The sequence below is a fragment of the Trichoderma aggressivum genome, assembly GCF_033847375.1.
Source record: "Trichoderma aggressivum f. europaeum strain CBS 100526 chromosome Unknown scaffold_077, whole genome shotgun sequence".
Classification (NCBI taxonomy): domain Eukaryota; kingdom Fungi; phylum Ascomycota; class Sordariomycetes; order Hypocreales; family Hypocreaceae; genus Trichoderma; species Trichoderma aggressivum.
The window spans coordinates 99,208-111,721 of record NW_026946443.1 but is presented as its reverse complement, the minus strand read 5'-3'; the positions used below and the strand labels follow the sequence as shown (position 1 = coordinate 111,721).

General features: G+C 55.7%; 3 protein-coding genes across 3 annotated transcripts; 1 reads left to right on the top strand and 2 right to left on the bottom strand.

Annotated features, from left to right (window-relative positions):
* Positions 1 to 828: 828 nt before the first annotated feature.
* Triagg1_10603 (CAZyme family GH13) lies at positions 829 to 2,361 on the top strand (the record flags this gene model as incomplete). Its single annotated transcript, XM_062894693.1, has 3 exons — positions 829 to 1,087; positions 1,153 to 1,262; positions 1,339 to 2,361. The coding sequence occupies 3 exons, from the start codon at positions 829 to 831 to the stop codon at positions 2,359 to 2,361; spliced, it is 1,392 nt and encodes a 463-aa protein (XP_062750480.1).
* A 743-nt stretch (positions 2,362 to 3,104) lies between these two features.
* On the bottom strand, positions 3,105 to 7,257 carry Triagg1_10602 (uncharacterized protein; the record flags this gene model as incomplete). Its single annotated transcript, XM_062894692.1, has 3 exons — positions 3,105 to 3,798; positions 3,900 to 7,001; positions 7,190 to 7,257. 3 exons carry the CDS (start codon positions 7,255 to 7,257, stop codon positions 3,105 to 3,107), a joined length of 3,864 nt encoding a protein of 1,287 aa, XP_062750479.1.
* Positions 7,258 to 10,401: 3,144 nt separating this feature from the next.
* Triagg1_10601 (transcriptional regulator family: Fungal Specific TF) lies at positions 10,402 to 12,123 on the bottom strand (the record flags this gene model as incomplete). Its single annotated transcript, XM_062894691.1, has 1 exon — positions 10,402 to 12,123. One exon carries the CDS (start codon positions 12,121 to 12,123, stop codon positions 10,402 to 10,404), a length of 1,722 nt encoding a protein of 573 aa, XP_062750478.1.
* Between the last annotated feature and the right edge of the window lie 391 nt (positions 12,124 to 12,514).

The window sequence follows — 12,514 nt, the reverse complement described above, 5'->3', positions numbered from 1 at the left end:
CCCCCCCCCCCCCCCCCCCCCCCCCCCCCCTTTGGGCGGTCTGCGTCTCAAGCCATCCATCAACCACTCTTGACCTCTGACACACTTGACACTTGACAATCTCCCCTTGTCTGCTTTGCCCCTCCACTCAGCTTCACGTCTCCAGCTTGAGTGCTGCCCCCCGCAATTCCAGTCCGACGCCACCGGCCGGGTGCCAGTCGCCAATAGATGTGCCGAAACCGACAGCGCGCGCGCAGGGGTTCGAGGCTCCGGGACTTATTACTGGCGCCAAACAAGAGGCATAATCACTAGCCATGTGGTTTCCGGGCTTTTCCATGCGCTGTTTCGTCCGGCTGGACCGCGCTACGTGCTCCATGAATCTCGCTTTTTGGTTTTGTCACGACCAAGGGCGCTGCCCCCTTTGACATGCTATATTTCAGGACGGCTATTCCATACGGGCTTCTGGCGAATAGTTGTGGATGTCGTCCCATTCGGCCCTTTGTCGGGGGCGTGTTTGACGGGTGACTTAGCAGATCTGGGATCAGCGTCATGGGCTGCCTAGAACAGGAGGTCTGTAAGTGGTGCGGGTGCTTTTTTCTCGTCAGGCGTGGATATTGATGTTTTGCGGAGTGGATGTAGTCGTTTATGCGCCGTGATATTGTTTCATTCGAAAAGGAGAAAACGAGTGATGGAACGACATGCGAGTGAGTATATATCTCGGCGTGGTTTGCCCTTTCTTTTTGACAATTACTAGAAGCAAAAGCAAGCAAACAAGCAAACAAACAAACAAACAACCCGAACTGCGATTCCTTTCGGCTGATCTCGGCATTTTCAAGGGAGAAGCCAAAGATGAAGCTTCTTTTCACTCTGCCGCTGCTCTTGCGGCTCTCTCTGCCGGTCCTCTCGGCGTCCACGGCGGACTGGAGGTCTCGGACCATTTACTTTGCGCTTACAGACCGCGTTGCTCGCGGAGCGGATGATTCCGGAGGCAGTGCGTGCGGAAACCTGGGAGACTACTGCGGCGGTACGTTTCAAGGTCTGGAGGGCAAGTTGGACTACATCAAAGGCATGGGATTCGACGCCATCTGGATCACGCCCGTTGTTACGAGTGAGTTGTCTATAGCCTCAAGCATCATCTCTTGGATTAGCATCTCATGATTTATATTCAATCAGACAGCGATAAGGGCTATCATGGTTATTGGGCAAGCGATATCGATTCCATCAATTCTCATTATGGTTCTGCGGATGATTTAAAGAGTCTTGTTGATGCCGCCCATAGCAAGGTATATCATACGACACACCCTATCTCATATACCCCCACTTCCGAAGTATCGTGCTAAAAAGGACGTATAATGACAGGGCTTCTACATGATGGTGGACGTTGTCGCCAATCATATGGGCTATGCCAACATTCCTGACGACCTTCCAACTCCCCTGAACGAGAACTCGTCGTATCATCCAGAATGCGACATTGACTACAACAACCAAACCAGCGTCCAAAACTGCTGGATCAGCGGCCTCCCGGACCTCGACACTCAGAGCCCTACCATCCGCAGCCTCTACCAGGACTGGGTCTCCAACCTCGTCTCGACCTACGGCTTCGATGGCGTCCGCATCGACACCGTCAAGCACGTCGAGCAAGACTACTGGCCCGGCTTTGTCAACGCCACAGGCGTCTACTGCATCGGCGAGGTCTTTGACGGAGACCCAAACTTTATGCTGCCCTACGCCAGCCTCATGCCGGGCCTGCTCAACTATGCCATCTACTACCCCATGACTCGCTTTTACCAGCAGCAGGGCTCCTCGCAGGACATGGTCAACACGCACGACCAGATTGGCTCTTCGTTCCCGGACCCGACTGCGCTGGGCACCTTTGTCGATAACCACGACAACCCTCGCTTCCTCAGCGTCAAGAACGACACGGCCCTGCTCAAGAACGCTCTGGCTTACACCATTCTCTCGCGAGGCATCCCCATTGTCTACTACGGCACCGAGCAGGCCTATTCAGGCAGCAACGATCCCGCCAACAGAGAGGACCTCTGGCGCAGCGGCTTCAACACCCAGTCCGACATGTACGATGCCATCTCCAAGCTCACCTATGCCAAGCACGCCGTGGGTGGGCTCGCCGACAACGACCACAAGCACTTGTACGTAGAGGGCACGGCGTACGCTTTCAGCCGCGCCGGTGGCAAGATGGTGGCCTTTACGACCAACGGCGGGAACGGGAGCTCGGGCCAGTACTGCTTCGGCACGCAGGTTCCCAACGGCCAGTGGCAGAATGTGTTTGACGAGGGCAAGGGCCCGACGTATTCCGCAGATGGAAATGGGCAGCTTTGCTTGAATGTGACCAACGGCAACCCGATTGTGTTGCTGTCTTCGTGATTACGAGTATATACACATGCACATATTGTAAGACATATATATGTATCAGTTATTTATCAAAATTGTACGGTTTCATTATGAGTAAAAAAGCAAGTACCGTAATCTCCGAATCGCGTATACCGATCTTGAACAAAAAAAAAAAAAAGTGAAGCAAAGTAAAGCAAAGATTATAGAATGGCATAACATCGTCATAAGTTCCCTCTTGAGTTCCGTTTACTCCCCATGCCGTCTTAAATGTGCGTGTATCTATTGCAACTCTGTTGACAAAGAGAACGTAAAAGAACCACGCGAGTTGTCCGTTGTAAGTGTCCGCCCGATTTGTCCGATTCAAATGTCGTCATGTGTCTTTTTTTTTTTTTTTGGTGTGTGTGTGATTTTTGTCTTTTTATTTGGATTTGCCCCGAGTAATGACAGTCGTAAAAGTGAAAATCCTTGTCTGTCAAAGATGAACGAAAAAGAAAAGATGACAGTCGTAAAAGTGGAAATCCTTGTCCGTCAAAGATGAATGAAGAAGAAAAGAACATCGATGCCCTTCCAGAACCTATCCCTTTTAAAGCCGACGTGGCCTGTGAAACCTATTTTTGCCCCTTGACACCCTTGAATGTTTTTACCCTCCTTTCTGAAGTCGAGTACGATTAGAAATCAGAAACGGGAACCGGAAAGAAACAAAAGAAAATGCAAATTAGTATAATGATGAAATGAATCACGAATAAGGTGAAGAAGAAGAGGCTCATTCATTGGCTCTAGGCCATGTGAGTCCCGTTCTTGGTCACAACCACCAGGGGTTCCTCGGGAAGCAAGCCCCTGGACCGGAGGATCATGCCCAGCTCCTTAAGCTTGACGGGCTTGGTCAGGAACAGGTCGACGCCGCTGCCAAAGGCCTCCTGCTGGGCGCTCTCCGAGGCGAGCCCCGTGAGGGCAAAGATGATGGCGGGCTTGATCTGGTTGTCGCGCTCGTAGGCACGGATGCGGCGCGTAGCCTCGAAGCCGTCCATGATGGGCATCGACACGTCCATGAAGATGTACTTGCAGTGTTTTGGGTTGAGCTTGTACGCGGTCAGGGCCTCTTGGCCGTTGGTCGCCGTGTGGTAGGGGCGGCCGAGCTTCTTCATGTAGATGGAGAGGATGTCGAGGTTGATGCTGTTGTCCTCGACGAGCAAGAACTCTGGCGTGGGCTCGCAGGCGGGTTCGGGGTCTGCGGCGGGAGCATCGACGACGGCGGCCTTTGCGGGCTTCTCGCTCTCGGTGAGGAGGTTCTGCAGCGCTTGGAGGCGCGGCGTGGGCGCAGGCAGCTGGGTCTTGACGTTGCTGAGGAGGTCCGGCACGACGGGGAGGAATTCCTGGCGCGGAGTGATGGGGGACAGGGGCATGGCCTTGAGTTCGCGGCCGCGCTTGAACGCCAGTGCCACTGCTTTGGCGAGTTTACGGGGGCCCATCCTGATGCAAGAGAAAAGGGCAAAGTCAGTGAATGGTGAAAGAGGGGGAGAGGGAAAGGAGGTTAACCTGTCACATTGGAGACGCAGGGAGATATCACTTACGGTTGAGCAACGAATTCAAAGATCCGGTGCGCCTTGACCCGCTCAAACTGCGCCGCGCTCTTGTATGCCACCAGGGTGTTTTTGCACAGCACCACGCAGGGCGGTCCCTGCATGAGATTCTCCAACGGAGAGTTGGCAAGCGTGTCTTCGATCCAGATGACGCAGTCGGGCGGCTGTTGTTCGGCCTCGGCCTCGGTGATGATGTTGAGGCCCAGCCAGTCGCGGCAGATGCGCTCAACCTCGACGAGCAGCTCGGTGTAGCTCCCATCCAGCATTCGTCGCCTAGCCCGTCTGCCAATGTCGAAGCCCAGGAGACGCACGCGAAGGCCCGCGGCCTCGGCAACGTGCTTGTCGAAATCGCCCTCGTTCTCGGCCAGCAAGGGGGTGCCGTCGGGAGGCGTCAGCGTCTGCATGAGCGGCAGCGAGACCTTGACAATGGTGCCCACGTTGACTCGGCTGTCGACATTGACGCGGCCCCTAAGCTGCGACGTAATCTGCTTGACGAAGCTGAGGCCCAGGCCCGTTCCCGGGGCGAGGTGGTCCTCCTGCGAGAAGGGCTTGAACAGGTCGTTGCGCAGATAGTCCTCTCCTATACCCTTGCCGGTGTCGAACACGATGATGTGGACAATGGCATCGGCGGACGATTTGCGCTTCGGCTTGGACTGGGTCAGGCGCACCTTGATGGAGCCCTTTTGCGTGTACTTGAGCGAGTTGCCGAGCAGGTTCATGACGATGCGCCGGATGGCGCCGGGCTGCGTGTAGAACCGCCAGTTGAAGGCGTGGTCGATTTCCAGGAAGACGGTCACCTCGCCCAGCGCAATCTTGCCGTTGGACCCGAGCTCTTCCATAGCCTGCATCGCGTCCAGGCGGCGCATAGCCGTCCAGTCCGACGAGTGCGCCGAGTTCTTGTGCTTGGCGAGCTGCAGCGCCATGTGCATAAAGTTGAAGCCGGCGTAGACGCCGTCCATGACCTCTTCGACGATGCCGTCCAGCCGGATGTGCTTGTACAGGCTGAGCATGCCCTCTTCGACCGATCTGGCCGTTCCTGGTCGCAGCCCTCTAGGCTCCGATGCCTGACCCCCCGTGCGTCTCGTCTGGATAAACCTATTCACCTTGGAGTAGTCGAGGAGGTGGTCGACCGTGTCGACGAGCGTGCGGCAGCAAATCTCGATGGTGTGGGCAATGTTGCCCTGGAAGACGGTCAGTTCGGTATCGCGAAGCAGCTCGATGCCCAGCACGGCCCCGTGCAGGGGGGAGCGCAGTTCGTGCGACAGAGAGCTCAGGGCATCCGACTTTGCCTGGTTAGCTGCAAAAGTCTTCAGGCGGAGCGTCTCTGCAATCGCCAAGATGCTCACGGCCCTCAAGAAATTCAACTCTCCCCCCACGGTGAAGATGCGGGTCGGCGTCAGGGTGTAGACAAAGCCTCCCGCGCACCACCTCTGCTTTCTCGGGTCCCAGACGGGGACAAAGGCAACGCTCCTGGCCTTGGGGAACACTTCTTGGATAATCTTGCCCTCGTTGTGGCGCGCCCAAGGCCGCCTCTGTCGCTTGGGCTGGGAGGCGTCGTCCTGAGGGGGCAGCGGCGGGTCGGGCTGAAGGGGCGAGACGGCGTCCTGGGTGAGGTCCGTCAGCCAGCCGTCGTCGTCGGACGAGTCGCTCGACTGCAGCTCTCCGTTGACGCCGAAATTGAAGATGTGGCCCTTGGGATACCGCTGAAGGAGCTTTGCGAGGAACTTCTGCGGCATGTTGATCCTCCGAAGCGAGCCATCCTCAAACTTGGACCGCCGGCTCTCCGTCGCCGCATATCCCAGCACTTGAGCTGTTGTCCATTGCTTGGCCTCGGCGTTGGTACCGTTAGTAGTAGCGCCGGTGTTGGCTCCAGCGTCGCCGGGCTGAGACTCTAGCTCCGCTGCGTCTTCTTCAAAATCGCTGCCGCTGTCGTCGTCGTCATCTTCGTCGTCATCGTTGCTGCTGCTGTCGATGTCTCGGAAGGAAGGGTGGCCCGAGGAGCGGCCCTTTCTCTTACCATAGGAGCCAAACGATCCAGGGGCTGCGTCCAGGAAGAGACACCCGTCCGTCTCGAGCGACTCACGTATTATCATGGCCGCTTCGGAAAACGTGTCCATCATTGGGTTGGGGCCTGGAACAAAGTTGTCGGCCCATTTCGTCTCCGCCGCTGGCTTCCCCGGGCGTTCCTTTTCCTTTTTGCGATTGGGATCGAGCCGGTCACCGTCTGGCGAGGGAGATCGCTCAGAGTTGGCCGTAGAGTGAGCGGTGGCTTCGGAGACGGGAGGGCCACCATTAGTGGCCTCAACCTCTCCCATGAGTCCCTGGCGAGCCAGAAACAGAGCGTCCGGGGTTTCCGTAAACGTCTCCCTACCGGCAACAGAGGCCCAAGAGGATTCGGTCGCCTTTCCTTCAACAAAGAAGCCGAGGCCTCGCATCATGCGCTCGCTGCGGCGGTAGGCCACCTTTGAAAAATTGGCCTCGAGATGATCCATGATGGCCACGGACAGGCTACGCATCAAATTCGAATAGCGGTCGATCCATCTGCGGTCGGGGTCTGGGCTCACAACACAGAGAACGCCGATGTTGATGCCTCGCTGCGTCCGAATAGGCACAGAGGCATAGAAGCGGTGTCCACCTCCAGGCCGGCAGTACGGCTTCATCTTGAAACGCTCGTCAGTGGCGAGATCCGGGACCACGAGGACCGGCAGCTGGGTTGAATCGCCGTCATTTTCGCAGTGATCAAACTGCGTCGGGTCCGTGAGGATTGCGTTCTCGCGTGCTCTCTCGAGACGATCTGACTCGAGAAGAGTATACTCGCAGGTGCTGTGGGCACGAGGAATGGCCGTACCAACCATCCAAAGCCCCAGATCGGAGTCATCTGGTGAAGTGAGCAGCGTCCTCGTTGCTTCAGCGACAAAATACTGATGCTCCACGTCAAACAGGGAGATGAAGGCTCTTTCTGTGCCTGTCTGGAAGACGGCCAGCTGAGCAAGGGCGGTCAAGACCAAGTCTCGCGATGGCGTCAGCTCAGAGCTTGGCAGAGCGACGCCCGCGTTGTTGACCTTGGAATTGGACAAGAGCGTCGGATCATATCTATTTTCAGGCATCGTATCAGCAAGGGGGCTCTCCCACAATGGTCAGCAGTCATCTGGTGATGAAGGCCTTCTCCTCTATTCTCCCATACGATGCTTTCAAGCAATGTCCACATCGTCATCTCGGGGCCAAGGGAAGAGGAGGCAGCGAGGAGGGGAGTGCTATCAAATATCATGCCAAAAACTCACTTGAACGTCTCGCGCTGGCGCGTTGCTTCCGACACAGCCCTGTAATGCGGCAAGGGGCGCCCATCCATGGTCTGGTGCTGCGTCTATCCGACGTGCCAATGGTGTTGTGCGGGAAAGGGTATTTGCTTGAGGTCGTACAGGTTCCCCTCTGAGGTTGAAATTATGGCCGAATGGGGACGCGCAGCCAGGCGCTGTTGCCGAGATCCCAAATGCACACCGAGGGAAGGAGAAGAAAAAAGAAGAAGAAAAGGCTGCAATGGTCCCTTGCAAAATCAAGCTGCGGCTGCAATGTTACGTCGATTGACGGAACACACGAGATGGGGGAGAGAGAAAACTGAGGCTGTCTTGATAGCTTCCGAACCTGCCCAGTTACCAGACCAGCGGCGTTGACAGGCCCAGAGGCTAGCGGAATGGGTATGTGCCAGTATGGTGATGGAAGGCGAGAGTCGAAAAAAAGACGAGAGATGAGATGATGCAGGGCAGGGCACAGGGACGGCACGGCACCCAGGATACAGGATAGGGCGGAACCACAGGGTCAGGCGAGGTTGAAGGACTGCAGTACGAGGGGATCAGCGGTCTTGGTGGTCCCGCAAAATCTCGGGCGGAGGAGCTTGGCTTCAGTCTCAAGCAGGAAAGGCTCGGACTTTTGATAGACTATGCAGTACAGGCCTCGAGGTTGATGGGTGGCAAAGGGAAAAGGTGAAGTGAAGAGTTGTTGACGGGTGAAAATCAAAAGAGGCCGGGTCTGTAGCGGGCTGGAGTGGCCTAGAGCTCCCAAGAGAAATAGTGCAGATGGCGGCCGAACGGCTGTTACGGTTGTAATTTGGCCGGGCGTAACGATTTCTCGGGGCGTTGGTGCCTTAGTAACATGCCACTATCGTGAGTGGAGGCGGCTTTGATTTAGAGGGGGACCCTGAAAAAAAAAAGGAAGAGGGAATGGATACAGTAGCTGGAGCCGAAGAAGAGACCAGAACATGAATCCCCATCTACTGGTGGTACCTACTGTACGAAGCACTAGCCTACGGTAGCACCAAGGCGCCGATAGAGACCTGGGCTGGACCTGGACCCTGAGCGAGGCTGTGGTGGATAAGGTGAACAGGCCCTTGGATCTGGACTCATGACAGCGCATGGATGTCGAATCAGGAGCCCACCAGTAAGACCTAAAGTGCGGAGACGGGATTAAGAGAGGCGGTTCAGTTGGCGGGTGAGTTGCTACTGTACAGACATGGACACAGACATGGACACAGACAGACAGACAGACAGACAGTGAGACGGGAGGCAAGATTGGAAAGAAGTAGATGCAAAGGTAGAAACGCCGCCCCCTCGCATGCAATTCGTTTTCATGCGGGACAACCCAAGACAGACAAGACAGCACTACTAGGTAGTAGTGCGGCAAGTGTGTCGGTCTTATTGGCTGGCGGCTGAGGCCATCGTGGACCGGTGTAAGCTGCAAAGTTGCATTGATCTGGTGCAATGCGAGGGCAACCCTTTGTTTCGGCCTCGGCCGGTCCAAAGCAAATATGATGTATAAAAAAGAAAACAAAACAAAACAAAAGAGAAGAAGCAAAACGGAGAAACACAGCTAATGTATCTATACTTGAACACTCCCTCATCCTGAACAGGTCCGGCGGTGAGACGAGTTCACAATCGAGGTACCAAGTACGAGAAAGAGGCCGCGCCAGCCGCTCCCAGCGAACGCCGCTCCAGTCACCTGCGGGCGCCAAAAGAGTCTCAACGGTCTCGAACCCGAGACAAGCACTCGGGGGGTTTCTCACAGCACAAAGTAACTCGCATGTCCAACCGATATACGGAGAGGCTGACGGAGTACCGGACAATAACAAGAGATGCATTAGCATATGCAAGGGGGGAGCAGTGATTTGTTCGGAGCAAGTACACGTCACATTTACTGTTTCTTACTAGGTACTAGGTAGATGCTTCTTTGCTTCTCCCGGCATGCTGTGCTATTTGATCCTATTTGCTTGTTTGGCTTTGCGACACGACACCGAAAGCTGGGATCAACGGCTGCAGGTCTTATTGGCATGGGAAGCCTTTTAGGCGTCACCTGATAGTTTTTGTATTTTGTAGGGGGCTTGCTTGCATGCATGAGCAGTGGAGCATGTGTGCCGTACAGCTACCTCTAGTAGGCACATGTATCCGTACCTGATGTTGATTGAATCCGATCCGAGATAGGTACCTTACTAACCCTTGGCTGTAAAAGGTACGATACAGGTAAGGTATGGAACATGGGCGGCATGTAAGAGGTACATTCACTTTGTGATGGCTTCAATTGTACTCCGTACCCCATAGTCGCTTGCCGTTTTGTTCAAAGAGAGCCAATGCAGCTTCCAGTTCCGGTTTCAACTGACATCATGAAGCGATAAATAGGCGAGCGTCTACAGCGCCTTCCCTGCCAACCCGCCGCTGTCCCGTGACTCAACTCAAAACCACCTACACAAAGAAGAAAACAAACGACGACGACACAAATCTTGCATTCACAACTTGACATGAATCCATTCAACTCTCCTCATTTGCCACATCTCACCATCCCCGTCTCCAGTGTGGGACTCTACTGTACACACTTGTACTCCAGGGAGGCCACGATGGCAACGTTCAAAATCAACTAGAGCCTCCCTAAGCGCTCGGCCCCGCCACGCCGCTCCCGCTGTGGTCTTGAGACTACGACTTGCCGACGATCTTAGTCTGTCCGCCCAGACAGATGATGGCAATAGCCAGTCAATAACTCAATCCCACATGCATGCACTCTCCCTGTCTAGCGAGCGAAACAAAGCCGTTGCCTGCTGCCATGTACGTACATGTACGCTCGCACGGCAACTCGGGCATTACTTCCGGCATCCCTAGTGCATAACATACCGGGGAATCTACTCGTGCTTCCTTTTTCTCTGAGAGCCCCTGGCGTTGCCACATCCGCCTCCCCAATGATTCGTCCAGCTGTGCCAAAGTCAAGCTTCTGGCCACAAGGTGCGGCTGAGTCTGACACCAACGACGCGGCACAAGGCCTCACACAAACATGGGGGGCATCTTGGGACGGGGTGAGTTCTAATATTAGCTGTCGTATACGGTGCCTTGAGTTGCACCAAAGTGCCACGAGAAACCCCAAGCCTACCTATGCAAGGAAAATGAAAAACAAAAGGAGAGACATGCTAATCATGTGCCAGTTTCCTACAGGCGCTGATACTCTGTATTACTCAGAATCAGTATGAGCTCGACCCAACCATGTCGGCAAAGTTCACCATGGGGTACTGCTGCTGAAGTCCCTCGAGCTTCTCACGCAGGTAGTCTCGCTGTTCCTTTTCTGCTCTCTCAAAGCTGAACAAAAACTTGACCAAGAATGCAAAATCTTCTATCCGGCTACTTATTTCTTCCTGCGTCTGGCCGTAGCCCACCGGCAGCGCAAGCACGTCGGCCGCCGTGCTCGTAATCTCAAATATCTTCTGCAAGATGCCAATGCCGTGTGTCACAATGGTGGACACGTTCTCCAGCCGACTGACGAGGGCTCGCAGCTGAACAGAGAGTCTATGCGCGGGGAAGTGGATTGACAAGCCTTCGTGGATGTTTTGTGATGGCACCGAGCGAAGAAAGCGGTGCGTGAGCCCAAACTGCCAGAGCAGCGTGCGCATCCACAGCCTGGTCACAAACAGATCGACGTGTTGCAACTCCGTAAAGGACCCCCGGCCGCTGTCAATCAGTGCCTGCTCGGCCTCGGATGCGCCGATTTCGTCTTGGTCGAGCTGGGCCTGCTTGCTTTCGATCCATTGCAGTGATATCCCCGGCACGGGCTGCGCCGGGTTCTGCTGCGCATTCCAGTACAGCAAAAAGGGCCCGTCCATGATCTGAAACAGGCGGATGAGGCGGTTGAATCCGACGTCGATATGCGCCGGGATCGATGCGTCTCGCACTGGTAGGCCCGTAGGCAGCGGCGTCATGATGCACGGGAACCCAGAGAGTATTGTCAGGAAGCGCTCGTGGATAAACACTTCCCAGTATATACGTTGGAACTTGGGCACGTCACGCGGTTCAAGGGGCACTGCGTTGTGCGAGCACTGCTGGACGTGGATCATTTGCACCATCGTCATGGCCTCACGCAGCGAGGCAAAGCTGCGGTCGAAGCGGTTAAAGGCCATCATGGAAACCTCAAGGAAGACGCATGTCATGATGCGCTTAAACGTGGTCCGCAGCTCAGTCAGCCTCCCGTTCTTGACGTCCGCCATCGAGTCTGCCCGTCTATACGCGCTGAGGCCGAGCCGTATCAGCTCCGTCATCTTGGCACCCGCCTCACCATGCACCGTGGGAGTCGTGAGATTGATTGTCACCGCCCCCATTGCGTAGACGAACGCTGCGTCGTCGAGGTTGGCGTGCATGCCATCGATTGCCTGGCGCACCTCATAGCTCGTGATGATGGGGCTTACTGGGTACACCTGCTCCTCATATTTGGGCAGCATGCCGATGAAGAAGCCCGTGGTGAAGGCAGAATGCTCCAAGGAAAACTCTGCGCCAAAGCCGCCTCTCGAGTCCATGGCCATACCACTCCCTCCAAAGCCGCTTCCAACTCCAGCTCCAATGCCCGCGCCCCCTCTTCCAGAACCAATTCCGCCGCTGATGCTAATGGGCGTTGCATCTTGCTCCGGATTCACTATCCCAGCGATGGACGTGACCGCCGGGCCCGGTGGTCTTCTTTCCGGATAGTCAGCCAGTGACGACGTGCTGCCGCGACTCGGCGAAGCCGCTGCTGCTACATTTGACTTGTTGCGAAGCTGCGTAACAAGGCGGTTGCGGACACTGGGCTTGCGCTTGGTTGATGGCGAGTAGATGCACCCAAGGCCTAGATGTGAGCATTGCGAACAAGGCTGCGTGCTATTGCACTTGACCTTGCGCACCCTGCATCCATCGCATGCTTGTGCCGCTCTGTTACTCATGGGAGATGCGCATGAGATTGAATCGGGGGTCCTTGGCTCATGGCGGCACTAATCCGAGCCTAACGAATGGGTCCAGCAGCCGGATGCGAGGAGAGAAGAGGAGCAGAAGAGGGAGAAGAGGAGAGGAAAACGGCACAGGCGTGGTGGACCGCTCCGGGTCCGGGATTCTCGGTGCAAGGAGAGGGACTACGGATGGAGTATGTATGGGACGAGTCGCGAAGCCGACGCACACACACTCACACGGCAGCAGGACCAAGGGGAGGCGAATGCGGAGGAATAAACAATGGCGATCAGAAAATCACAAACCAAGATTTGTCGGTCTATTCCCCCACCGGCTGTATTGTGTTTGGCGGAGAATAAGGTGGGGGGGGGGGGGGGGGGGGGGGGGGGG